Source organism: Onychomys torridus, chromosome 9, assembly GCF_903995425.1.
Source record: "Onychomys torridus chromosome 9, mOncTor1.1, whole genome shotgun sequence".
Classification (NCBI taxonomy): domain Eukaryota; kingdom Metazoa; phylum Chordata; class Mammalia; order Rodentia; family Cricetidae; genus Onychomys; species Onychomys torridus.
In genome coordinates, this window is record NC_050451.1 from 109,517,405 (window position 1) to 109,543,229 (window position 25,825).

Here is a 25,825-nt window from a genome sequence, read left to right on the forward strand (position 1 = left end):
GTGGAGGTAGGACACGGAGCTCGGGGGGGAAAGGGTCAAGAAATGGACACTATACCCACCATTCTTGGATTTTCAAACCTGATTCAAATTGCAGGTCTAATTTAAGGCAAACAGATGCAAATGTAGTAACTCAAAACGAGCATGCTTATTTAGTTCTCTCAATGTGTGTGTGCTCGTGCATGCATGCAGGTGTATGTATGTTTGTGTCCTCCCCAAGAGAATTACTTTAGTTTTTTACATATCCAAGTATTTTTTAAAACTATTTTATTACTGTACATTTATTTCAGACATTAATACAGTGATGTCAGTTGCATAGGAAATGACTTCAAAGATTATTTTTATTTTATGCATATGGCTGTTCTGGCTGCATGTATGAGCTCTTGCACACAGAGGCCAGAAGAGGGCATTAGATCCTCTGGAAATGAAGACCCAAGCCAAAAACACTGCTACTGCAAAGTCAACAGGCCACTGCAGATTTCAGTGGGAGAATGGGCTCACACAGGCTGACACACTCTTAGGTTGGATGGATGGATGGACGGATGGACAGATGAATAAGCCACTGGGTGCTGGGAACAGAACCCAGGTCCTCTGCAAGAGCAGCAAGTGCTCCTCACCACTGAGCTATCTCTCCAGCCCACAGGGAATAGGTTTTAAAACCTTAACAACATATGACTAAAATAAAGTTCGGTTCTTCTCTCTTCTATTTGTATAGAGCAGGTGGGAGGGAAATGTGAATCTAAGAAGGGCTGTCCTTGGAAGCGGGAGGAAGCTTAGAGTGAGTTTTATCCAGGAATCAGTTCTAGGATTCCCATACTCTGAAGACACCTGAGGGACTTGTTCTCCGGATGCTTGGGAACGTGACTTCTTCACAGTTTACAGAAGGACAAACCCCAGGACTCCAGTCATCTGGAGGCTCCTTCATGAGTAGCAGCTGCTATAGCATCCAGAACAGAACCCAAACCTAGCAGCAAACCCAGTTCCCCAGTGGGACTTCTCCTGAAGATATTTCTACAAAGAATAAGGATCAGTGCTGTTAGATGGGAGGAAGTTCAGAGAAGGCTGCTGTGGTCACCTTCTGAAAAGGTGGATTTGGGTCTGGAAGTTCAAGACCAAAGAATGAAAAGAGGCAGATCAGTCACAAGCCCCTTTCATAACTGCACCACGTATGCACAGCAGTACAGTTCCATTGACATTCGGGTCATGCTAAGGATACCCAGTACCTCCTTGCTACCTTCCCAAGGACTCTCAAATCCTAATACTGAATTCTGAACTGGACACTGTGAATTCTGAATAAGAGAGAATCAGATGAGCCAAATACCCTCTCATTGTGGCTTGGTCACTTGTACAAAGTCTGCCATGTCTCCCCGGTGGTCCTGTCAAGTCCTGGTCACTTCTACAAAGCCTGCCATGTCTCCCCGGTGGTTCTGTCAAGTCCTGGTCACTTGTACAAAGTCTACCATGTTTCCCTGGTGGTCCTATCAAGTCCTGGTCACTTCTATGAAGTCTGCCATGTTTCCCTGGTGGTCCTATCAAGTCCTGGTCACTTGTACAAAGTCTGCCATGTCTCCCTGGTGGTCCTATCAAGTCCTGGTCACTTGAACAAAGTCTACCATGTCTCCCTGGTGGTCCTATCAAGTCCTGGCCAAAGAAAGACTTCCAAACACATCAGTAGGCTTTGGACTCATCTATTTGGCCCTGAGAGTGCATTATAAGGCATGTATACAACAACACAACCAAACTAGCTGTAACAATGACAGCGCATGTTTTCCATGGCAACCACCCTCCACACTGTAGTAGCTTTTTATTCCTGACAATGATCACTTAGCTATAAGGACACAGAGGCTGCAGGAGTTAAAACACCCCGAAGGGGCTCCAGTTGCAGTGGAGCCAAGATGCAAAGCTACACCTGTTGGAGCTAGGCTGGTGCTGGGAACACCGCAGTAAAACCCTCTAAAGGTCACCCCCTACTCACAGCAGTGGCTCAGCGCCCGTGCAGAGCAGGGCAGAAACACGAAATTTCCCACAACAGTGAACATTTGTGGAACACTTACCGTGGGCCTCCCTCTGCTCCCAGCATTTATTATGTATCAGCTTTTAATCCATAAAATCTTTCTATATACAGCTATATACAGAAAGGGGGACTATAACCATGAAAGTTATTCATAAACACAGACAGCTCCAGGCCTGGGACTGGTAGTATAGCACAGATCCAGACGCCGGCATGGGCTTTCTAATGTACAGTCCCCTCTCACTACATTGTCTTCTCCGTAAAATGATGTATTAACAGTGGAGAAGAAGGTAAGAGTACTGACTCAGGAGGCTGATTGAGTCCTGTGAATTTAGTAGATAAGAGGCATGTCTTTTCCTGTCCCATGAATTTGTAGCACTAAGGGATGGCAGAACCACTAGCCACAGGAGGATGCTTCACATTTTCAAAGTGTGGTTAGCAGAGGCGGAACTAGAGACAGAATTGGAGTGTGAACCCCCTGTTAAAATCCCTTGATTTTATCTGTATGTGCATGCATATGTACTCCACTGTTTGCATCATTGTTATCTTCATAAAGCTGCAGCTTAATTAGTCAGACTATAAATAGGTGCATTTTCTCACAGACAGACTTCTCTCCTTGAGTCTTGATTTAGGCCATCTGTTTTCCTTCCCATGGGGCTGTTTTTCTTATGGAGGAGGAAAAAAGGTACAGAACAGACGACTTCTGAAAACCGATATTTAGGATCAAATCCCAGCCACAAACTGCTGTCTCCTTCAGAATTATGAACAAGACTGTCACACTCATCTAGCTCACCAGCATTACAGGTAAATCTTCCTCTCACCCCAAAACCTGCAGACAGTCTGCTTCTAAAAGCATAAAGAATCCAATCCAGCCGGGCCGTGGTGGCGCATGCCTTTAATCCCAGCACTCGGGAAGCAGAGGCAGGCGGATCTCTGTGAGTTCAAGGCCAGCCTGGTCTCTAAAGTGAGTTCCAGGACAGGCACAAAACTACACAGAGAAACCCTCTCTAAAAAAACCAAAAGAATCCAATCCAGATTTAAAAGTCAATCAGCTGAAAAGCACTGGACAAAGGTAACGCAGCAGCAAGGGTAGGCGTGACCCTGTTTAGGACTCATGAGAATCCAGAGTAGTGCCGGAGAGACTTGGGTCACAGTGAAACACCACAACCAGGAGAACATCCACGGCACAAAGTCCAAGTCTTCATTTACCATTAACGACGCGTGAGAGTGAGGACAAGGGCCGGCAAGAGCAAGGAACATACCAATGCCAGAGATGGCGCCCAGGAGGTCTTTGTGCAGGCTGTGGTCAAGTGTGTTTCCCTTCTGTGGTGTCATGAGTAGATGCCCGGCTGGCACAGCAAGGGGCTCATCCTTCACAATCTGGGAAGAGAAGAAACTATTTGATGGCTGAACAGGCTTCACAGATGGATCTTCAAGCGTGAAGGCAAGACACATAACATCTGGACATGTTCAGCATCTCTAGTGGGTAGGCAGATACACAGGGCACACAAGAGAGGAGGTGGTAGAGGGACCAGAGGAGATCAGAGAGGAGGCCAGGAATACCAAGGTGAGGAGGCAGACCAAGCCTGATTCTGCTTCCACCCATCTCTTCTCCGGCCCACATAGCTCTACCATCTTGCCCTGGTCACACTCCCACTTCCTGCCTCCCAGGATTCACTGAAGCCTTTTCTGCTGTCCTTGCAAGTCAGAGGCATGAGCTACGGTCTCTGGATGCTCAGGTGGGAACTCTCTGTCAGGAGAGAAACTGTACTAATTTTAAATATACCAAGAAGGTGGATTTTACTTTGGTGAAACCCAAAGCAAGACCTGTTCATTTCCCCCAGGATTAGAACAGGACAGGGAGGTCATGTGCTGTCCTGAATTACTCTGCTCAGAGAGGCACATGGAGTCAGAGGGCACACATGTGGACAGTGATCCAGAATAACGTCAGATCAGTGAGTGAGGCCGGGGAGGATAAAGTTTACACCATTTGGAACAGGAAAGTGAATGCTACCAACCTGGATCCTCTTAGAATAATATTATTTAAGGGTAAATAGTGTAAACAATAGGACAGTGTGGGGATTAGAGAGGTGGTCCAGGGGTTAAGAGCACTGGCTGTTTTCCTAAGGACCTGGCTGTTTGATTCCCAGCACCCACATGGTGGCACACAATCACTTGTAACTCTAGTTCCAGGGGATCCAACATCTTCTTCTGGCTTCTGGCACTGCACACAGATCAAGGCAAAATACCCATACACATAAAAACAAACACATATCAACCAACCAACCCAGAAACTCCCCAAGTGTATGCCATAAAGTGGCTGGATTAACAGTGGAGTCAAGAATGGTCAACATAAGGGCAAAGATTTCAGTGATGTCTGTAAAATCATTAGCAGATAGTGCCACTGAGGCCAGGAAAAGGGCTTGGGGAAGAAAGTATACATTTTGGTTTATGAAAATTTGATATGGAAATGTATTATACAAAAATTTGATAAATTTTAATAATTAAAAATGGGCTGAGGAGATGGCTTTGGGTAAAGTACTTTACAATCAAGCACAAGGACCTGAGTTCAGATCCCTAACAACCACATAAGAGCTGGGCTTGGTGGCGTGTGGCTACGGCCAGCATTGGGGATGGGGAGTAGATATCCAGAGCTCTCCAGGCATCCAGCCTATTAGTCAGTGAGCAGCAGGTTCAGTGAGAGGCCCTGTCGTGCCCCCCAATAACGTGGAGAGTGACTGAGGATGATGATGACCTCTGCCCTCTACACGTGCACATACCACACGCATCTATACGGTGTGTGTACGTGCGTGCACATACACATTGTGAGCACTTGCTTTTCAATACAAGTTAATAAGGAAAAAGCCTTTTGCAATTGAGTTGTGGCAGGGAATTGGATGTTCATGCTTTAAAAATGTTGAATTCTAGGTTGATTCCAAGAATCTTCATTTATTTTATGTGTATGACTGTTTTGCCTGCTTGTCCCATGTTCCTCTTCCTGACATCACTGACTTATACAGTCTAATGACCAGGGAGCTCAAAGTGGGGGCTTTCCCAGAATGGGCATGGGGTGTGGTCAGAACCAAGGCCTACGTGAGCAGTAAGGGATAAAGGTTAGCGCTACGCCATCTTTTTGTTCCTTGATTCCTGTCCCTTGTTTTGAACATGTAGCCCAGGCTAGCCTTGAACCTGCAATCCTCCTGTTACCTTCTGAGTGCTGGGAGAGCAGGCATGCACCACCATGCCCCTTTTGTTGAGCAGGTGGAATTAGGCTAATAATAGAGGCTGAAGGTTTATTGATTGATTCCATCTTAGTCAGAAACGCAATTTCCCAAGACTGGATCAATATCTCAGTGATTAAGTGCTCTGACCACTCTTCTAGAGGACCCAGCCGGGTTCCCAGCACCCACATGACAGCTCACAACTGTCTCTAACTCCAGTTCCAGGGGAGCTGATGCCCTATTTGGGCATCCACAGGCACTGCATGCACATTGCACACATACATGTGGGCAACACATGCACGTAAGATAAAAACAAATACATCTTAAAATTTTAGAATAAGGGGAGAGAGTGTAGTGGGTTGAGCAGTGTCCCCTGAAATTCATGTCTACCTGGAGCGTCAGGATTACCTTACTTGAAAATGTATCTTTTCACAGACACACAGGATGTAAGTTAAGAGGTCAGACTAGGTGGACCCTCTAATCAGGACAGAAGGTGGGCTCACAAAGACAGAGCACCCAGTGGAGACTGAGGCCAAGTGGAGAGATGGCAGCTGCTGCCCGCAATGGCAGAAGTGAGGGACCACCCCTCCCCCTGGACTCTGTACCCTCCAGGGGAGGGAACAGAACTCCATGTTCTGAGTCATGGAGTCTGCAGCACCCTGTTACAGCAGCCCCAAGGACACGGAGAGGTGCAGTCAGCAGCTCTGCTTACGTACACTGCCTGGGTTCACAGGGAAGGGCGACACATCCCTCACGTTGATTCGCTGGACGTTTTCAATAAGCAGACCAAACAGAGGCAGGTAGAGAGTGGCGATCCTTGCCTGATGGCTCTGAAAAAAGACAGACACGGTGAGTGTTCCACCTGGGTCTGAGCAATGGACGGCAGACTCAGCTACACCGGCTGTTGCTTTTGCGCGGACATTTATCTAGTTAGTGATTTCCCTTACACCGCTGAAAATGGAGGACATTTCAACGCATACTTCCCTCTGCTGGGAACCACTCACCCTGGACGCGTATCTGTCATCGAAAGAATGCTTTATCAGCAGGTTCTTCAGCATGCTGATGGCAATGATGCGGACCTCTCGGAACTCCTGGAGGGCGGTGCCCACCTCCCTGAGCAACAGTCCCACCAGGAAGTGGTTTCTGCAGAACTCATCTGTTAAGGAGTAGTCAAGCTGGAGATCTGAAAAGAAGAGGCAGACAGTACTAAGGTTCAGGAGGGTCCAGGGTTGCCTGAGCCGAGGAGGCATGTCATCTGTCTCCGCTCGGCCACCACCGTGTGGCTACCAGGGTGCCTTAATCTTGACACTTCAAAATCTATTAGGAAAACAAAAGTGAATACAAACAGCTGCCCTGGATTTTGAGTGTGGAACTGAATTTCCTACCAATTTTTAGAATTTACAATAGCGATCATATAAAAATATGTTAATGACAATTTTTTAAAATGAAGCTATAAAAGATTGATTTAAAAAAACCATATCACTAAAGAATTAATACATATAATTTATTCAAATGTTATTTACTTCCTGAGTTCAGCTATCCTTTCCCTGGCTATCAAAGCCTGTTATAGCTCCAATAAAATCAATGTATTTTAAATGATACTGCAGCACATAACTTATTTATTCAGCTTTCATTAAATGAATACACTACTTCTGTAGTCTTTTCTAAAGGTCCCTCTTAAACTAAAACTGGAATGCACAATGTAGCAAACCAAACCAGTAACTCATTGGCAAGCAGCATGTTAAGGCTGAGAGCTGATCTGGAAGAGAAGGGGGACAGACATGAAGCCTGAGGAAAGGGGGCAATAAACGCGATTACACATGCCCCCAAGCTGCAGGAAGCACAGAGGAGGACCGAGGCATCACACTGACACCACCGTCCAACAAAGTCCTACGGACAGACACCCTATGACTTCCAAAGCCTTTCTGATAGTTCCCTCGAAGTCCCCAACACACTGGCAGAAGTCCCCACTGAGCACACCCGGAGAAGGGAAGGAGCTGTTCCTCCAGAAGGATCACGTGCGGCTGCTCACTGCATACAGTTTCTGCAGGCTCCACTCTAAGGCTGGGGCTCCCCTAAATCTCGTAGGGAAGAAATGACTCAGGTCTCACTCAGCCTGCCTTAGAGTCCGGTGCTTGACAACAGTGGACGCACAGAACTCAGTCACGAGGACCCGGCATGCAAACACAGAAAGCTCATGAAAAAGCCATGTGTGCTGCGCTCCTGATGCCTGCAGGGACAAGGGCTGTGAGAGCGATGTGGTGTGATTTGGGAGGGAAGCGGGCTTTGTTCTTAAGACAGCCTGCCAGAGAATCTAGACACACCCAGGAGCAGAGGATGTCTGGGGTGGGACAGCAATGGCTTAGCTCCATGGGAAACAAATACACCCATTCATCAGAAACTGGAAACTTGATCAGATGTGCAGAGACATCTCAAGAACAGCGTAGAAGCAGCTGGGCGGTCACTTGCATATTCCTTTCTTTTTAAAACTGGAGGAAGATGCAAGGGCAAGCCTCTGCCCCACACCTACCTACAGGAGTGTCATTTGACTCCACAGTTGGTGAGAGAAAAGCTAATTTACAGGAGGGAGAGCAAAACAAGAACAAATGCAATAAATAAGACAGATTTCTCTTAAGAAAAGGAATTTAAAATGAAAACCAAGTCATGATGTCTATATCTGATAGACCTGGCAAAGCTTCAGATCTGCCCTTATCTGTATGGCTGTCTGTTTGCCTAGATGCCAGTTTCTACAAAAGATTTAATCAATGACTGTGGAAACAGAAACTTCACACACACACACCCCAAAACACTCACTCATCCATGAATAAAATCAAATTATGGGATAACATTTGAATTGATACTTTTCTTTTTACAAATGATATCATTCTCTTCATGAGAAAATGAATCATGTAGGGACAGATTACCTTGGTATCTCTGAATCCTGCCCTTTCCAAACGGCATCGGCAAGTTCAAAGGGATATAGTGTTCATGGTTGCACACCACACGGAGAAACTCAAACTTGTACTCAAAAAGAGTCTGCAGGAAGAAATGCTTAGACTTGAGAACCTCATGGATACTGTACATACGATGCTAATAAACGTATTAGAAGCAAAAAGCACATAAGCATTTAGTGCTAGCTCCTTGGCTCATGGAGACTGAATGATTGTTTCTTTATGGATGTTAGGATGGCTGCAAGGATTTGTGTGAAAACCAAGAACACACTTCATTAGATGATGCCTTCAGCAGACTTTAAGGAATTTACTATTTACGCTCCTCATGTCTACAAAGGATTTCAAATAGCTTACAATTACACAGACTCAATACAATTTTAAAAAGTCAGTAAGCTGGAAGGTAATAAAGATAATTCTATCAGAAAGGCTACGTGGTTACTTCTTTGGTCTTGGTAAATGATCTGGTTAAGCCATTCTAAGTGCTGAAGAACAAACGCCATTAGGCGTGCCTACTTCTTGTTCAGGGTTACTTGATCCCAAACAACTCACATTTATGCACACAAGTAAGTGCCAGTATATCCAAGAGGGGAATGATGTGTGCCTCTTGAGGAACGAAAGAAAATTCTGACAAGAACTGAGAGGAATAGGTGGGTTCCCAGATGTGAATGGGCCATCTAGACTCAAGGAACAGTGCCCAAGGGCTACGCTACCTTGGGGTCTCCAGGAGCAAAGCAGCTGATGTAGTTGTTGATCTGCTTGAAGACGAAGCCCCTGTCCATGAAGGTGAAGCATCTCTGTGGATGACACAAGCCAAGAGCCATCAGCTGAGACCCACGGTTTGTAGAACACTGGGTTCTGGCCAGCACTCACTGTTCCTAAGTTTATGCTTTGATGTAAACACAGACCCTCTACTTGTCAGAGCACTTCTGTTATCATACTTGTGGGTGGCTACTCAGAAAGCACACCACAGCAGTGCCCTTCCCCCTGGAGGTCCCACCTTGATGAACACAGCTAGGCTGTGATTCGCGTTCTTAGATGCCTCGGGGTTATCTCGAAACTTCTGTGTAATGTGTGGCATCAGCATGTTCACCACAGTTTCTACCGCATGATGGTAGGAGGCTGGAAATCTCTGGTTTCGTAGTAACTGAAAGACATTCAGAGCAAACATTTATGATGTTTTAAGTTGTAACACTTAGGGGTGGAGTTATCTCAGCTCTGAGTCCATTAAACAAAACAAAACAAAACAAAACAGTTCTAATCTAGCTTGTCTGAAATTGGATGAAGTGAGTTCTACTCTTCCTAACGCAATCTAGTAAGTCTGATGAAAAGTAACTTTCCACACACGATTTTATCAATACTTTTGGGAATGGAAATCTCACACGTAAAAAATTTAATCCAATTTTTAAAGTCAGATTATAGTATAGTATTTGAATTTGTATTTGTATTATAAAAATGCTCAAATTTGTCAAATATTTGGAACTGCTTTGGCGTGACAAAGAGAACCTTGGTAGTTTGTATAAATAAGGATAGAAATTCTGATCCAAGGGCTTCGGCAGGAGAAGAGAGGAGCCTGTATTTCCTCTGAGCATCTTTGATGCTAGCGTCTCTCGGACACTATTATATTCTTTATTCACAATTTAAAAAGCAAGTTTTTGGTGTGTATGTGTGTGTGTGCATGTGTACATTCTATAGTATGTGTGTGGAGGTCAGAGAACAACTATTAAGAGTTTTTCTGGGCCCGGTGGTGGTGGCACACGCCTTTAATCCCAGCACCCGGGAGGCAGAGGCAGGCAGATCTCTATGAGTTTGAGGCCAGCCTGGGCTACAAAGTGAGTTCCAGGGAAGGCACAAAGCTACACAGAGAAACCCTGTCTCGAAAAAACTAAACAAACAAACAAACAAACAAACAAAAAGAGTTTTTCTGTACTCCCACCATGTGGGTCCCAAGGACAAAACTCAGGTCATCAGGCTTGGTGGTAAATAAATGCCTTTGTCCACTGAGACATTTTTCTGGCCCTTCTCAGAGAAAGGACTGTGTAGGCTTACGCTCCAAGTATTCAAACTACACACACACTGATGAATGCACATGGCCAGTCTAAAAGGGTATGGCAGCCTTCTGCTGCCAAGTTCACATAATGATCTGTCTTCTCATTAGTGTGTACCTGCTGTGGATATCGCTCTGTGTAAATAAAGTTCTGATTGGCCAGTGGCCAGGCAGGAAGTATAGGCAGGACAAGAGAGAAGAGAATTCTGGGAAGTAGAAGGTTGGAGAGAGACACCGCCTGCCGCCGCCATGAAAAGCAACATGTAAAGACACTGGTAAGCCACAAGCCATGTGGCAAAGTATAGACTAACAGAAATGGGTTAATTTAAGATAGAAGAAGTAGATAACAAGCAGCCTGCCACGGCCATACAGTTTGTAAACAATATAAGTTTTTGTATGCTTTCTTGGTTGGGTCTGAGCAACTGTGGGACTGGCGGGTAAGAGAGATTTGTCCTGACTGGGCTAGGCAGGAAAACTCTAACTACAAATGGTGCCCAACGTGGGGCTTGAACCCACGACCCTGAGATTAAGAGTCTCATGCTCTACAAACTACATGTACCAAAAAAAGTGCTGACTAATTAGCAATCAGCTGCATTCATTATCACACATCTTCTACATGGCAGACACTTGCACCTCATACTCTTGGTGACTTTCAACCCTTGTATGATCCTTATGACTCAGGCCCCCCATCACAGATGGTGAGAGAGGGTAGGTAAATGCATGCTTAGGCACACAACTCAAATGACTCCTATCCAGATCTACCAGGACTCCAAAGTCTTCTGCCAGATGAGACCACACTGCTTCTTCTCTGACTCCACAAACAGAGCTACTTACCCATGAAGCAAGGAGGGAGCTCATCTAAGCCTCCACTGACCCATCATGGATTTAATTCCAACAGCCACAAGAACAGAGCATCTCAGCTTACAAACAAGAAAGCCAATGCCTAACAGCTCAGTATAAAGTCCCAATTACCCTTTAACAGCCTTCTGTTTCTTCTCCCCTTCCATGACTGGACCCGTCTGAAACGCAGGGGCAGTGGCTGCCCCTCAAGACTCTATTTCCCAGTCTAACGTAACAGCTGGATGTGGGCCATGTGACTAGGTTCCGTCTAATGGGCTGTACAAAGTGGCAGGTCCCCCCAGGCCATGTTCAGAGAAGCAGACTGCTTTTGTTCTTTTCTTTCCTACACTGGAATGTGCTGACATGATGAGCCAGTTCCGACATGGTTCGTGAGGGTAACACCCGAGGCTGGATAGCCAGATGGAAGGTTGAGTCCCTGCATGACCCTGGGGACAAGCCGTTCTTTCCAAACTGCCTACCAGCTCATGATTATCATAAAGAGAAAATCAAGCTTCCTATCACAGTTGAGCCACTGTGGGCTGGCCTGCTGTAGAAGTGCTGGGATGTCACCAAGCAGGCCAGACCTGTATCTTTCTGATATGAAACTATGGGTAATTTTATGCATTAAACACCAGAACCTATTATAAAGATTTGAAGCGCTTCTTTTTTAATCATTTCAATTAACACCAAGAACAGTTTTCTAAGCACATACAGACTCAAGAACCAGTGAGGTAGGCTCAAGTTATATGAATACGAATTTAGCCAATTCTTTAAAATCTTGCTTTCAAAAGGATTTTGTTCCTGATGTTCTCCTGATGTACCAATCACTCCATGTCCTGGGACGACCACACTGACAGGCTTTCAGAAACCACACAAAAGCCAACTCACCATTAGGCAAGATTGCTTACTACCTAAAGTGGCCAATCCTGGGGAAGTGGAGTCCTAAGAAACGCCACTGTCCTTTAGAGCTGGGCTGACTCAACAGTTACAAACCCAGGAAAAACGTCTTATAAAAGACCTCTGTTGGGGCTGGAGAGATGGCTCAGAGGTTAAGAGCACTGCTTGCTCTTCCAAAGGTCCTGAGTTCAATTCCCAGCAACCACATGGTGGCTCACAACCATCTGTAATGAGGTCTGGTGCCCTCTTCTGGCCTGCAGGGATGCGTGCATACAGAACACTGTATACATAATAAATAAATAAATCTTAAAAAAAAAAAAAGACCTCTGTCATGGACAGGAAACCCAGTAACCAATATTATCACCAAAAATGGGACTATCACACATATATATTCTTGACAGGATATAATAGTACTAGCTATGAAGTATCCCTGCCAGAAAGAATATCAAACCAAGCATCTAAATTTTAACTGCAAGCATGTAGGTAATGTACGAGCCATATTACATAACATTGTAGGATAGCAACTGGCCAATCCTAGAACTCAGGAAATTCTGCTGGACAAATACCACAGTTTGTTCGTTTCTTTTTTTTAAAGCACACTGCACTGAAAACAGAGAGGAGACAGTTTGAGAATTAAAGAAAAAAAGGAAAACACAAAACAAAACCAACCTCCTGACCCCAAATCCAAGAAGCACATCAGCTAAATGGGCCTTATTTACATTCTGACTCAGCCAACTATAAAACGACATTTTGGGGATACCTGTGGGAAAGCTGAGTATAGTAAGGTGTTAAGAGGATAATGGAGGCTTATTTTGTCTCAGAGCCATGTAGTAGTGACATCTTTTAAAGAGCCTTCCCTGTCAGAGATTGTGAGGGCGGGAGCAGAAAGAAGAGCCGCAGACATGTTGCTGACTGCTCAAGCTGAACTGTTGTTAACATAAAATGCATCACGCCACCCTCTCCACTCTGTGTTGAGATGAATCTCTACCATACGTTTATATTTTTACAAGTGCTGATGAACGATGGACAATTTACATGTCAACCCATCAGTAATGCTGTTACCAGTCATACTGTAATGGTCACTTGGGGCCTTTGAAAGCTGTGGGACACCCTCCTGGCAGCCACAAACAGCTAGAGTGAGGAATTCCATTTTGACAAAAAACAAACTAAGGCCTTTTTTATGTGGTAAGACACACATTGGAAGCAGTAAAAGTAATAAAGACTAATAAAGGTAATCAGATACTTTTATGGAGATCACTATAAACTGAACTGAAAAGGAAAATAAAATCTAGAATAATGGGGCCGGCGTGCAGAATGGGAATATACAAGAACAGCTCCAAGGGGAGAGTCCAAGACACAGACTTCTCAGGCAAGCAGAATCTCACTCCTTGGCCACAGCTTGGCACAAGTGTCCCCACTTCTGTGTCCCCATTGGCCTGTAAAGGTAGTCACAGGACCTACCCACTATAGTCCATGTACTGCATACTCTGTCCAGGTCCTGCTCTAAGTGTGGTACCTAGGTGCCATCCTGAGTGATCTCTCCATGAAGACCCAGCCCCAGCCTCAGCCCTGCAGTCACACCCCCATGGACACTGCTGTTAAAACCAGGGCTGTGAAGTGTCAGAGCCCCTGGAACTGGAATTACAGTTGTGAGCCATCATGTGCGTGCTGGGAATTGGGCAGGGGCCCTCGGCAAGAGCAGCAAGTACTCTTAACCGGTGAGCAATCTCTCCAGCCCCCAGACTTCATTTAGTCCGTTATGCTTTGTAGCCCAAGCTAGACCTGAACTCTGACTTCCCCTGGGCTGGAATTATAGTCATGCACCATGACACTCAGTTAAATTCAGACTGTCCAAGTGCAGTCTGGCAAGTTCTGACAGATGAACGAGTTGTATAACCGGCACGATCAAGGAGCCAGCCCTGTTCTCCCAGACCCACTCCTCCATGCCTAGGTCCTGACAGTGGGAGCATTTTTTATTCCTAAATCTTTCCTTTCCTAGATTGTCTTCAATATAAATGAACCCATCTATGTAACATTTGAGGTCTGAATTTCACTTCAATACTTCTAAGAGCTACACATAGTTTTGCAAGAACAAGCAGTTGGTTTCTTGTTATTAATACTAAGTGGTATTCTGTCATACTGCATCACCAACAATTTGCCTACCCATTTTCCATCCCACGGGCATTTGGGTTGTCTCCAGGTTTTAGCTGTGGTGAAGAAAGCTGCTGTGCACCTTCATGCACAGGTCTTTGTGTGGATGGGTGCTTTCATTCCCTTTCATCAAATACCCCTAGAAGGGAATGGCTGGGCTGACTGGCTCTGGCTCGCTGTGTCTCATCATTCATCACACTGTTCGCATTGCTGAGTGTGACCTGCTGCCTCTGCCTACGACTCACTCTCCTTCCCCTAAGTGTGGCATCCTTCAAGGTCACCTCCATGACCACCTCTGCTTGCTTGGCTCCCCCCCACATACACACCTTCCTACACCCTGTTTTCACCGTCTCAACTGAGTGTGTCCTTTTCCAGCCATCGCGGTGGCTTCAGGGTGGAGGATGTGCCCTGTCCTTTCATGTTTTCCTCCTGTATTCCACATCTAACAAACAGCTACTCACAAGACCTAGGGGCTGGAAGCTGGCTGGTAACATTCTGCCCGTCACACAGGCACAGGAGTGTTCAGATTTGCTTTAGGGAAAGCCCAAACAATCTACTTGTTTAGTGCACTTCTAAAATAACTCTTGCCTTGCACGAAGGCTAAGCAACAGCACTTAGGACATACATGCTTCCTACCTCTGTGGGCTCTCCACACTCCTTTCTAAGGACACCTGTGGGATGTCAGGACTTGGTTTGACACAGCGTGGGAGGAAGGAAGTGGGAAGCAAGTATGAGAGAATTACAGTTACTAAACATAAGTGATACACAAGTTCCCAAAAACATCGCCCACGAATGCAGAGTCAGAGAACTTCCCAGCAGGCCCTGCTGCCATGAGTTTCACACCTTCCTCAAAAACTCATTGTAAATTCTAAGCACCTGCCTCCTCTGATGGCCCTGAGTCGGGCTCAGTCACATGCACTGGACCCTCTGACTCCCTGAGTTAAGCACAGTCACACTCACTGGATCCTCTGACTCCCTGAGTTGGGCACAGTCACATGCACTGGACCCTCTGACTCCCTGAGTTAAGCACAGTCACACTCACTGGACCCTCTGACTCCCTGAGTTGGGCACAGTCACACTCACTGGACCCTCTGACTCCCTGAGTTAAGCACAGTCACACTCACTGGACCCTCTGACTCCCTGAGTTAAGCACAGTCACATGCACTGGACCCTCTGACTCCCTGAGTTAAGCACAGTCACACTCACTGGACCCTCTGACTCCCTGAGTTAAGCACAGTCACACTCACTGGACCCTCTGACTCCCTGAGTTGGGCACAGTCACACTCACTGGACCCTCTGACTCCCTGAGTCGGGCACAGTCACACTCACTGGACCCTCTGACTCCCTGAGTCGGGCTCAGTCACATGCACTGGACCCTCTGACTCCCTGAGTTAAGCACAGTCACAGGACCACTGACCCTCTGAATCCCGAGTTGGGCACAGTCACACTCACTGGACCCTCTGACTCCCTGAGTCGGGCTCAGTCACATGCACTGGACCCTCGACTCCCTGAGTTAAAGCACAGTCACAGACACTGACCCTCTGACTTCCCTGAGTTAAGCACAGTACATGGCATTGGACCCTCTGACTCCCTGATGGCTCAGTCAACACTCACTGGACCCTCTGACCTCCCTGAGTTTAAGCCACAGCACACTCACTGGACCCTCTGAATCCCTGAGTTGGGCACAGTCACACTCACTGGACCCTCTGACTCCCTGAGTCGGGCTCAGTCACATGCACTGGACCCTCTGACTCCCTGAGTTAAGCACAGTCACAGACACTGGACCCTCTGACTCCCTGAGTTAAGCACAGTCACATGCATTGGACCCTCTGACTCCCTGAGTTGGGCTCAGTCACACTCACTGGACCCTCTGACTCCCTGAGTCGGGCACAGTCACACGCACGGCATCAGAAGCTAGAGGTCCACCTTCTGGAGCTGCTTTCAGATGCCAGTTCAGGGAATGCTTCAAATATAGTTGATGGATGGAGACTGGAAGGTGGATTCAAAGAAAGCAAAATGGTTTCCACATTAATTCCTCCATGCCAATACGTGCGGGAGGGTAACCCATCCACCGTTGGGATGTACACAGCTGTACACTGAAGGTGTCCCCACAGCTCTGCACACAGGATCCCCAAAAGCCACAATGAAGCTACATCAGCTCCTGTCCCAACCCAAGGCCCAAGGGCGCCTGTGGGATGAGTCGGTACCTCAGAAGACTCACTAGGGAGGAAATCAAAGTTCGCCATAGAAAGATATCAGAATAAACTCAGGATATTTATATAAAGATATGAAACCCAAGAGGTTTTGACCCAAGAAGGAAATCATGAATGATAAAAGAACTTGTTCCTTAACCTAAGAACGTGTGTGTGTGTGTGTGTGTGTGTGTGTGTGTGTTGTGTATATGTATGTATGTGCTGTGTGTTGTGTGTAATGTGTATATGTGTAATTTGTGTGGTGTATGTGGTGTGTGTGTATGTGTGTGTGCATGTGGTGTATGTGTGTGGTATGTGTATGTGGTGTGTGTGTGGTGTGTGTTTGTGAAGTGTGGTGTGTATGGTATGTATGTGTGTATGTGTGTGTGTGTGATGTGTGTCTATATGAAGTGTGTGTGTTTGTGTATGTATGGTGTATGTGTGGTGTATGTGTGTGTGTGGTGTGTATATGTATGTATGTGCTGTGTGGTGTGTGTAATGTGTATATGTGTGAAGTGTGTGGTGTATGTGGGGTGTGTGTATGTGTGTGTGGTGTGTGTCTGTGATGTGTATGGTGTGTGTGTGTGTATGTGTGTGTGTGTGTGTGTGATGTGTCTGTGGTGTGTGGTATGTGTGGTGTATGTGTGTGTGTGTGTATGTGGTGTGTGTGTTTGTGTATGTATGGTGTGTGGTGTATGTGTGTGGTATGTGTGTGTGTGGTGTGTGTTTGTGGTGTGTAGTATATGGTGTATGTGTGGTGTGTGTGTGGTATATATGAGGTGTGTGTGTGTGTGTGTGTGTGTGTTTGTGTGTGTGGTATGTATGATGTGCGTGTGTGGTGTGTGTGGTATGTATGATGTGCGTGTGTGGTGTGTGTTTGTGGTGTGTGGTGTGTGTATGGTATGTGTGTGTGTGATGTGTCTGTGGGTGTGCAGTGTCTGTGGTGTGCGGTGTGTGTTTGTGGTGTGTGTGATGTGTGTCTGTGATGTGTGTGTGTGTGTGTGTATGGTGTGTGTGTTTGTGGTGTGTGTGTGTATGGTGTGTGTGTGTGTGATGTATGTCTGTGGTGTGTAGTGTGTGTGTATGGTGTGTGTGTGTGTGTGTGTGTATGTGTGTCTGTGGTGTGTGTGTGTGCACATGCGTCCACAGCACTTGCTGCAGCTTTGTGTCAGGAGGCCCAGATGGACGGGTCGCCTGTGGGAAGCAGGATGGCTCTAGCACAGGCAGGCGGGGCTGAAATGGAAGATGTCAATCCTCGAGTCTCCCTCAGAGTCAGCCCCAGTGGAGATGGAGCTCTTACCGGCCGGAGCCAGGACTGGACAGAAATCGGGCTGTTCCCCACCCTCTAAACATGGCTGGAGGACTAAGAGACCAGGAGGCAGGAAAAGACTGAACTCCAAAGACAGACTTAGAGCAGAGGTGGGGAGCTGCCCTTAGGCTGGAAAGGACGGAGCCCTCACAGGCTGCTTTCTCCAGCAGTTCCTGGCTCCTCGAAGCCACATGATCTGGAAAGATCATTCTGAGGCTTAGCGAACACTGAGCTACATGCACATGTTCCACCTAGACTCCTTTATTTTTGTGACACTGGAGGGTCATCTGCTGAGCAAAACAGACACACTTAAAAGACAGTCAAGTCACAACGTCCTCTAAAGTGATCATATTTATTTAGATTAAAACACAGAAATTATCCCAGGGCTCTTTTGTGGGTTGAACTACACTCCCAAATTCATATCTTGAAGATGAGTTTTTTTCCCTAGGTGCTTGTTCATGCATGCCCCCTGAGACCACCACCACCCCTAGCCACCCCCACTCCCCCACGCCCGTGTAGGCATGTGTGCCTTAACGTGACTGTAGAGGTCAAGGGTCAACCTCAGGCATCGGCCCATGGCCCTCACCTTCCATCTTGTTTGAGACAAGGTCTAACTACAACAGTACTGGGATTACAGAAATGTGCTAACAAGCCTGGCTCTCCAGGGGCTCTGGACATGGACTCAGGGCCTACGCTTCCATATAGCAAGCCCTTTATCCACTGAATCATCAGCCCAGCCATATGCTTAGGTTGCAGCACTCCAGAAATATCCCAGTGGGGGACTGTGTTTGGAGACAGGGTCTTAAGAAGAGACTAAGGTAAAATGATGTCATCAGGGTGGGCATCATCCAATGTGACAGGTGTCATCACAGGACATACATGAACCTTTGCAGGTGAAGCATCTATCCATAAGCAGAGTGGAGACCTCAGAGAGGTCAGCCTCACAGAAACTCTGACCTAGAACTTCCAGCTTCTGAACTCTGAGGAAATAAATGTCTACTGTCTGATCCGCAGGCTATAATCCTGTTGTACTTATGATATATTTAACTGAAAAATAATATAATCAAATGGTATGTGTAAGATCACACATTTGGCTGCTTACTGCTTGATTCTTCCTTGGCAGCGTGATTTGGCATGAATTTAGAGGGTGCACATCTCTGTGCAAGGCAAGCAACTCCCCTCCATCTGGCGTCCCTGTGCACTAAATATCAAAATCTTTAAGTTGGACTGAAACAGGAAAAACAAACAAACAAAGAGACCAACTGGCAAGGATCAATGCCTGCTCAACAGGTGAGGTGTAGCTGCAGGTTCTGGGCCACCAACCTTCTGTTCAGCAAAATCTGGTAGCCCTTGCCTGGGCTTCCTCTGAGAAACCAGAGCCCTTGAGCAAAAAGGCCAAGGTCTTGAACCTCTGATGTCCCCTCTCAGGGCTTTCTCTCTGAAGGGCACACGAATCTGAAGGGCACACGCACGCCCCACCACATGCGGCCCTACATCCCAAAGCTCACACGAGCTTCCCCTGCTCTCGATCACACCCTCGGCTGCAAGGGCCACAGTTTACTGTCAGAGGACAACTCTCCCGCCTCAGCAGAACCTCTTCCAGTCACTAAACAGAGAGTGACGGTGTCAGTGTGTGTCCTACATCAGGACTTCATAGAAGCTGCCATGAGCCTCGGAGAGCCAGAATGCCACAGCCTAACCCAGCTGGAGACAAGACCAATTGTTTGGGGATGAGCCTCATGAGAACAAAGGGACAAAATGTGATAGTGGGAACCAAGGGACACAGTCACAGAAACACACATACCCAGGACTCCAAAAGGAGGCACTGAAGGAGGGGGCAAATTTAAGACTACATATATCTGCCCCAAAGAGATGGAGCATATCAGGGCCTCTTACTTGGTTCTGGAGGATAGGTGGCTGGTGAGACTCAACCATCTGTAGACTGAAACATCTACCATGGTTAAGATTCCTAATAAACACCAGATGATGGCATTTTACATTAATGCTTAATTGGTCCCAGTTCAAAAAACTTGAAGATTTCTAAACTAGTCAAAGAAAAAGATGCAATTTTCTTTGTATTTAATAACCTCGTAAGCAGCCAGGAACCAAGGCCTTGGAGCTGGATGTGTTGCCAAACTTGGTCCTTTCACTCAATAACCGCAGGATTGAAGCAAATAATTCAAACATTCTAGCCTCAGTTTCTTTATGTAAAAACTGTACTCCCCAATTGTGAAGCCGAAATGTTTTACTGACTGTACAGCACATAAAATAAGCCTGGGGGTCCCTGGCACACAGAAAACATAAATAGGTGTGACCTGTCAACCCTGTGAAAGCCATTTTCCCAGGACAAACAAGCCCCCAATGGAGTCACCTACCTTAACTTTGTTGTTTTCTATCAAATGCTGAGCCATGGACTTTATCAGCACATCGAAGAAAAACCACGAATACTAAGAGAAAAAAAAAACACAAATGACGCACTGTTAGGAAAGAGGTGACCTCTCCTGCATTGACAGTATTAGCAAGGAGAAGCAAGTGTCGACCTTAAAACACACCCAACCTCTGGCAGACACTCATCAGACCCAGGGTCGCGTGGCAGACGTCTGTTCCTTGTGCACAGTCGGCAACACATAGCTGACCCCTGGGAGACAGAACCTCTCTCCAGCAAGAGGCACTGATCATTCACAGAGTCTTTCCTCTGTCAACTTCTTGCTTAGGGACCCGGCTTTCGCCATTTTTATCCGTGTCCCCCACCGACTTCAATACAGGGACAATGTGACTTTGAATACGCTGATTCATTCTTTACTGTTCTCATCTGAGACCCAACTCGCAAACTGGAGAACTAACTCTGGTCTATTGTGGGATAATGCTTTTGTACACTGGTTTAGTAAAACACTGATTGGCCAGTAGCCAGGCAGGAAGTATAGGCACGATAAGCAGACAAGGAGAATTCTGGGAAGAGAAAGGCTAAATCCAGCCTTTTTTTAAATACAGCCCGCCGTCCAGGGAGCAGCATGTAATGGCACACAGGTAAAGACACAGAAAACGTGGTGACATATAGATTAATAGAAATGGGCTAAGTTTAAGTGTAAGAGCTAGTTGGTAGTGCCTGAGCTAATGGCCAAGAGTTTTAATTAACATAAGCCTCTGTGTGTTTACTTGGATCTGAGTGGCTGTGGCCCAGGCGGGACACAGGAAAACCTTCAGCTATATTGGTCACTCAGATTTAACAGTGTTGTTGGTGGTAACTGTCTATCAATGTACACAAACAGCTGATTAGGCTGTGAAATTTAACTTTTCTTTCCCTACATTTTTATGTTTTTATTTAATAATATATAAAGTTACTTATATATTAAATTAATATATTTAAGAGAGAGTTTCAGCTCATGCTGATCACAACTCATCATGTAAGGAAGGATGTCTCTGATCCCTCTGCCTGTTTCCCCAACCTGGTTTTCATTAATTGGTTTTTGAAAATAGTTAATTAGTAAAATTAAAAAATTTTCCAGATACAGTTCGTGTTAACCAGGCTGGTCTCAAAATTGTGCACTCAAGGGACCTAAAGGGTTTGGAAAGTGCAATGTTCCCCATGGGCTCACACATTAACACTTGGTCTCCAGTTAGTGGCGCTGTTTGGGGAGGGTATGGCATCTTTAGAAAGTGTGGCCTTGCTGGAGGCAGTATGCCACTGGATGTGAGCTTTGAGGGTTTATAGCCTTGCCTCACTTCCAATTCTCTCTGTCTCTCTCTGTCTATGTGCTTTGTGTTTGCAGCTGAAGGTGTGCTCACTCAGATCCTCGTCCTGTTGCCCACTGCTGTACGCCTCTCTCATCAAACGTGCTCTAACCACCTGACACCAAAAGCTGAAATAAACTTTCCTCATTAAGTTGCCTCTGGTCATGGTGTTTATCACAGCACCAGAAGACTGACTAATACATGATCCTTTCTGCTTAGACTCCCGACAGCTGTGACCACTGGCATGTGCCACCATGGCTAGCTCTCAATTTACTTAACTGCAACATGAAAATTATATACACTATTGGGGCAACATTTAATGCTTTGGTATGTTTAACTCAGATTAACTATATCCAACTTAAACATTTTTTCATTTCTTAATGGTGGAAACTTTCAAAACTCTTCCTTGTAGAAACAAAAGGGATGCACACACGGAACACTGCTGCCTTCTGTTCTCACGGTTCTGTGCAGCAGTCCTAGGGAGCTGCTTGTTCCTAAGCAACTCTCAGTACCCATCATTGACCTTCCCAGCCCAGCCCCTCATTAGCCAGTTATTTGTTGTTGCTTTGGAAGATGAGACCAGGGACCTCACACATGCCACACAAGCATCCCTACCCCTTGGAGATCAGTGCTAATGCTGAAGAGCAGGCTGGTTGTCCCAATGTTACCTTCAGAAGTTTGTTGCTGGTAAGGAAATCAGCAGAAGGCTTGAGAATGGTGGTCATGGATTTGGTCAGTTCCTCGTGCACCGTCTTATATTCAGATGCAATATACGGCTCAGCCTTATAGGCAAACTTTAAAAAAAAAAGAGAAAGAGACTTTACTCACTGGTTCTTTCAAGTTGAGAGCAGAAAGCTTGTGAGGCTTCTGAGAACAGAGATCGGGACTGAGGTGCACATTCAAGGGTGGGGGAAGGGATGGAAACGAAGGTGGGAAGGGTGATCATCATGTGACAGAAAGAGTGTGTCTAAGGTGTCTCCAGGAATCCATCTGAAAATGGCAACTATACACGTCAGCAGTTCAGAGCTCATCTAGCACACAATTCATCAGTAATGGGGCCTTCTAGAAACGTGTCACAGGACATACTAACAGGTCCCGGAGAATCCAAATTTTAGTTTTCAAAGTACTAAAGCCAAAGTTCACATATCATAGGATGTGTAACTTTTTAGAATGGTGTTTGTCACTGTGCTTATTTAATACTACATATCAAGAACCTATTGCTGTTTATCCCAACAATATCTCATGATGTTCCACGTAGCCTTTTTATTTGATTGTGGCCAGAGTTAACCTTCCATTCTCAAAAGTAACAGGGATGCTGGGAATTTTAGGTGGTTTAAAAAGGCATATAAAGATTGCCAAATGTATAAGATGTCTGCAGATGTCTGCGCAAGATCAACTGAAACAATTCTTGTTTCATTCCCCTGCAGGTTGAGTTACATTCATCTTTTTAAAAGATAAAATTAGGTGAATGAAGGAATGGCTGCCTCTTTTCCAGCTCCTCCTTGTCTAGGTACAAGCCTTGGCAGTGGAGACCAAAGAGAACACACAAGTATTAAATTCCAAACGCATCCCTTAAATAACAAGTCTTGTTAGAAAGAAGTCTTTGGAAGGAAATTTGGAGAGCCACAGCTGTAAATGATTGAAGCAGCTTGACTTATTCATTTATTTATTTTACATACCTTAACATATGACCTCAAGTGGCTCTCCAATCCTTCCTCATGGCACTGGGCAACCACATGAATAATGACCCTACACACCACAGGAATGAATAAAGCAATGAGTAGTGATGTGGAAATGGGAACATTTCATTATCTTCACAGCAGAACAATGATGATGCTATTGGCACTTAGCAAACAAGCAGACAAGGAGTTAGACGGGGTGCCTCTGTGCGAGATTCAAAGACATCTCTCCAGTATAATGATCATCACATACTATTCCAGGTAGGCTCCAGGTGTGGATGGACTGAAGGGAAGAAGAGTATGGATGTATCCATCCATCATCCATCCATCCGTCCATCCATCCATCCATCATCCATCCATCCATCCATCCATCCATCCATCCATCATCCATCCATCCATCCATCCATCCATCCATCCATCATCCATCCATCATCCATCCATCATCCATCCATCATCCATCCATCAGCCATCCATCATCCATCCATCATCCATCCATCCATCATCCATCCATCCATCCATCCATCCATCCATCCATCCATCATCCATCCATATATCCATCCACCCATCATCCATCCTCCATCCATCCATCCATCCATCATCCATCCATCCATCCATCCCTCCCTCCCCTTCCTTACCGAGTCACATTAACTGCAACCTCCTCCTGAGTGGCTCTGGTGAGGACTCGGAACAGCTGGTTTAGGATGGTGGGCAGGAAGGCGATCATCACATGGCCTTCCATTGCATGCAGACTCTGCACACAGGGAATGGTGAGACACATGTTATATTTAAAAAAAAAAAAACGATTTCATTTCAGTTATTCTCTTTGAGATGGAGGTCTTGCTACATGACCCAGGCTGAACTGGAATTCATGGCTGCCAGTGACCCTCACATCTCAGCCTCCCAAGTGCCTGTGTCAACAGGTGCATGCCACCACACCCCACTGGCTTATCAACACAATGTCCACTTCATTTCAAATAAGCACGGAAGAACTCCCTCTAAATTAAATGGAAAGCTGAGGGCAAGCAGAATGGCATTCGAGGATGCCTGTGTCCTAGACTCCAGGCTCTGTGAAGATGCTCCACAGTGAGGAGGAAGAAGGACCATTAGCTAGTTGTCTTTAACGGGGCGTCTACAGTGGACCAGTGCAGTTACAAAAGCTCTTTAAGGCACAGAGAGGCAGACGAGGAATCACGAGGGGCTGTAACCAAGAAGAATGGTCAGAGCAGACATAGTTGTCACTGAAGTAGAGGAGACGCTAACAGTCATCATGTCCCTGTGTGTTCATTTTTTAAATATGTAGGTTGTTTTCTCGTGATTAGACCAAATACAAGTCTCTATTCCACTTCTTGTATCTTATTTTGTCCTACACCTGGAACGTCACTTAGTGATTCTGTATTCAAAGTACTGTTCTATAATCATTCTGTATTGAAGTCCCCTCTGTCCTGCTCTCAATGCTGCACAGTGGCTCCAGGAACAGACCTAACTCCTGCATACAGCTGGGTCAGGCTGGGTGTCTTACCTCTGTCTACCCAGGAGGCTGCCATCAAGCGAGTATTAAGTTCTCTAAGGATCAGGACTGTTGGGATTTGAGTGTGTCCTTCACAGTGTGTGATAGAAACTTAATCCTCAATGCAAAATCAAGAAGAGATGGGGTCTATGGAGAGGTGATCTGACCATGGGGCTCAACCTTCAGGAATGGATCATGGAGACTGTGGGTTCCTTATGAAACGAGTTTGTCTCCTCCTCCTCTTCCTCTCTACCACCCAGCTCTTGCCTTGATCCTCTCATAGCCCTTTGAATTGGGAGAAAATACATTTCTCTTCTTTAGGATGATCCAGCTTCAGGTCTTCTGCTATAGTAGCACCGAACAGGCTAAGCCAGGACAGCTTCTCCTGTGCTTAGCAGCTGGTAAATATCCAGCAAAGGTCAGGAGCACAGGAGAAATGTGTTCTCAAGGATAAACACAGGGACTAGCAGGCAGGCAGGAGCAGAGCTATTTCTGAGTTCACTCTGCTCCCTATCTAAAGACACTCAAAGCCACCACTGTGATAGCATCCTCACACAAGCTTACAAGGGGCAGTAAGCAACAATACCCACAACCAACAAGGAAACCAAAATCATTTCCAAAGTCACTTAAAAGAGAGACTAAGAAAGCCACCTGGTACCTTAAGGTATTTTACAAGTTCATTCCCTGAGGCTTGGGCTCCAGATTCCGTTTTCTGACAGTACTGGAAAAAATTATGTAAATGCTGATCCTGAGGGGCAGAGGAGGAAAAGAAGGTCTGTTAGTAGATGCTTCTAAACAGGAGAATCCTGTTTCAGGGAACAAACATGAATGGGTTATATTTATTTGTGTGTGTGTGTGTGTGTGTGTGTGTGTGTGTGTGTGTGTGTGTGAATGCATCTCTATGCATCTGAGTTCATGTGTGTAGGGTTGTACACACCAGTGTATATGAAGAGGTTGGCAAAGGAACTGGGAGTCCTCCTCTATTGCTCTGCCCATCCCTTTGAGGCAGGAGCGCTCTTCCTTGAACACAGAGCTGGAAGGCAGCAGGCCCGAGTACCCTCACATCTCTGATGCCCTTGGAAGTAGGGTGATGTGCACGGGTGAGATGCCTGGCTTGTTTGGAATCTGAACTCTGACCGTCATGACTTCATACTGGGTGCCCTTTACCACTGAGTCATCGTGAATGCTATTTAAGATTATAAAACTGACCATGCACAAATGACATCTAAAGGATCCTCCAGCATAGGAAAACAGTTGAACAATGTCACAGACTTATAAATTACTTTTCATGGGG

General features: G+C 45.9%; 1 protein-coding gene across 26 annotated transcripts in view; it reads right to left on the reverse strand.

The window, feature by feature from the left end:
- The window catches only part of Dock9 (dedicator of cytokinesis 9), a 273,772-nt gene that overhangs the window by 63,684 nt on the left and 184,263 nt on the right, over positions 1–25,825 (reverse strand). For all 26 annotated transcript variants that reach the window (XM_036199716.1, XM_036199735.1, XM_036199731.1 and 23 more), the window contains exons 23-33: positions 25,190–25,279; positions 23,660–23,775; positions 23,025–23,094; positions 22,014–22,139; positions 19,989–20,060; positions 9,178–9,324; positions 8,891–8,974; positions 8,154–8,265; positions 6,234–6,412; positions 5,946–6,059; positions 3,271–3,388 (exon numbers count right to left, since the gene is read on the reverse strand). In XM_036199716.1, the coding sequence (XP_036055609.1) occupies positions 3,271–3,388; positions 5,946–6,059; positions 6,234–6,412; positions 8,154–8,265; positions 8,891–8,974; positions 9,178–9,324; positions 19,989–20,060; positions 22,014–22,139; positions 23,025–23,094; positions 23,660–23,775; positions 25,190–25,279 (1,228 nt within the window). The remainder of the gene's footprint in view (positions 1–3,270; positions 3,389–5,945; positions 6,060–6,233; positions 6,413–8,153; positions 8,266–8,890; positions 8,975–9,177; positions 9,325–19,988; positions 20,061–22,013; positions 22,140–23,024; positions 23,095–23,659; positions 23,776–25,189; positions 25,280–25,825) is intronic.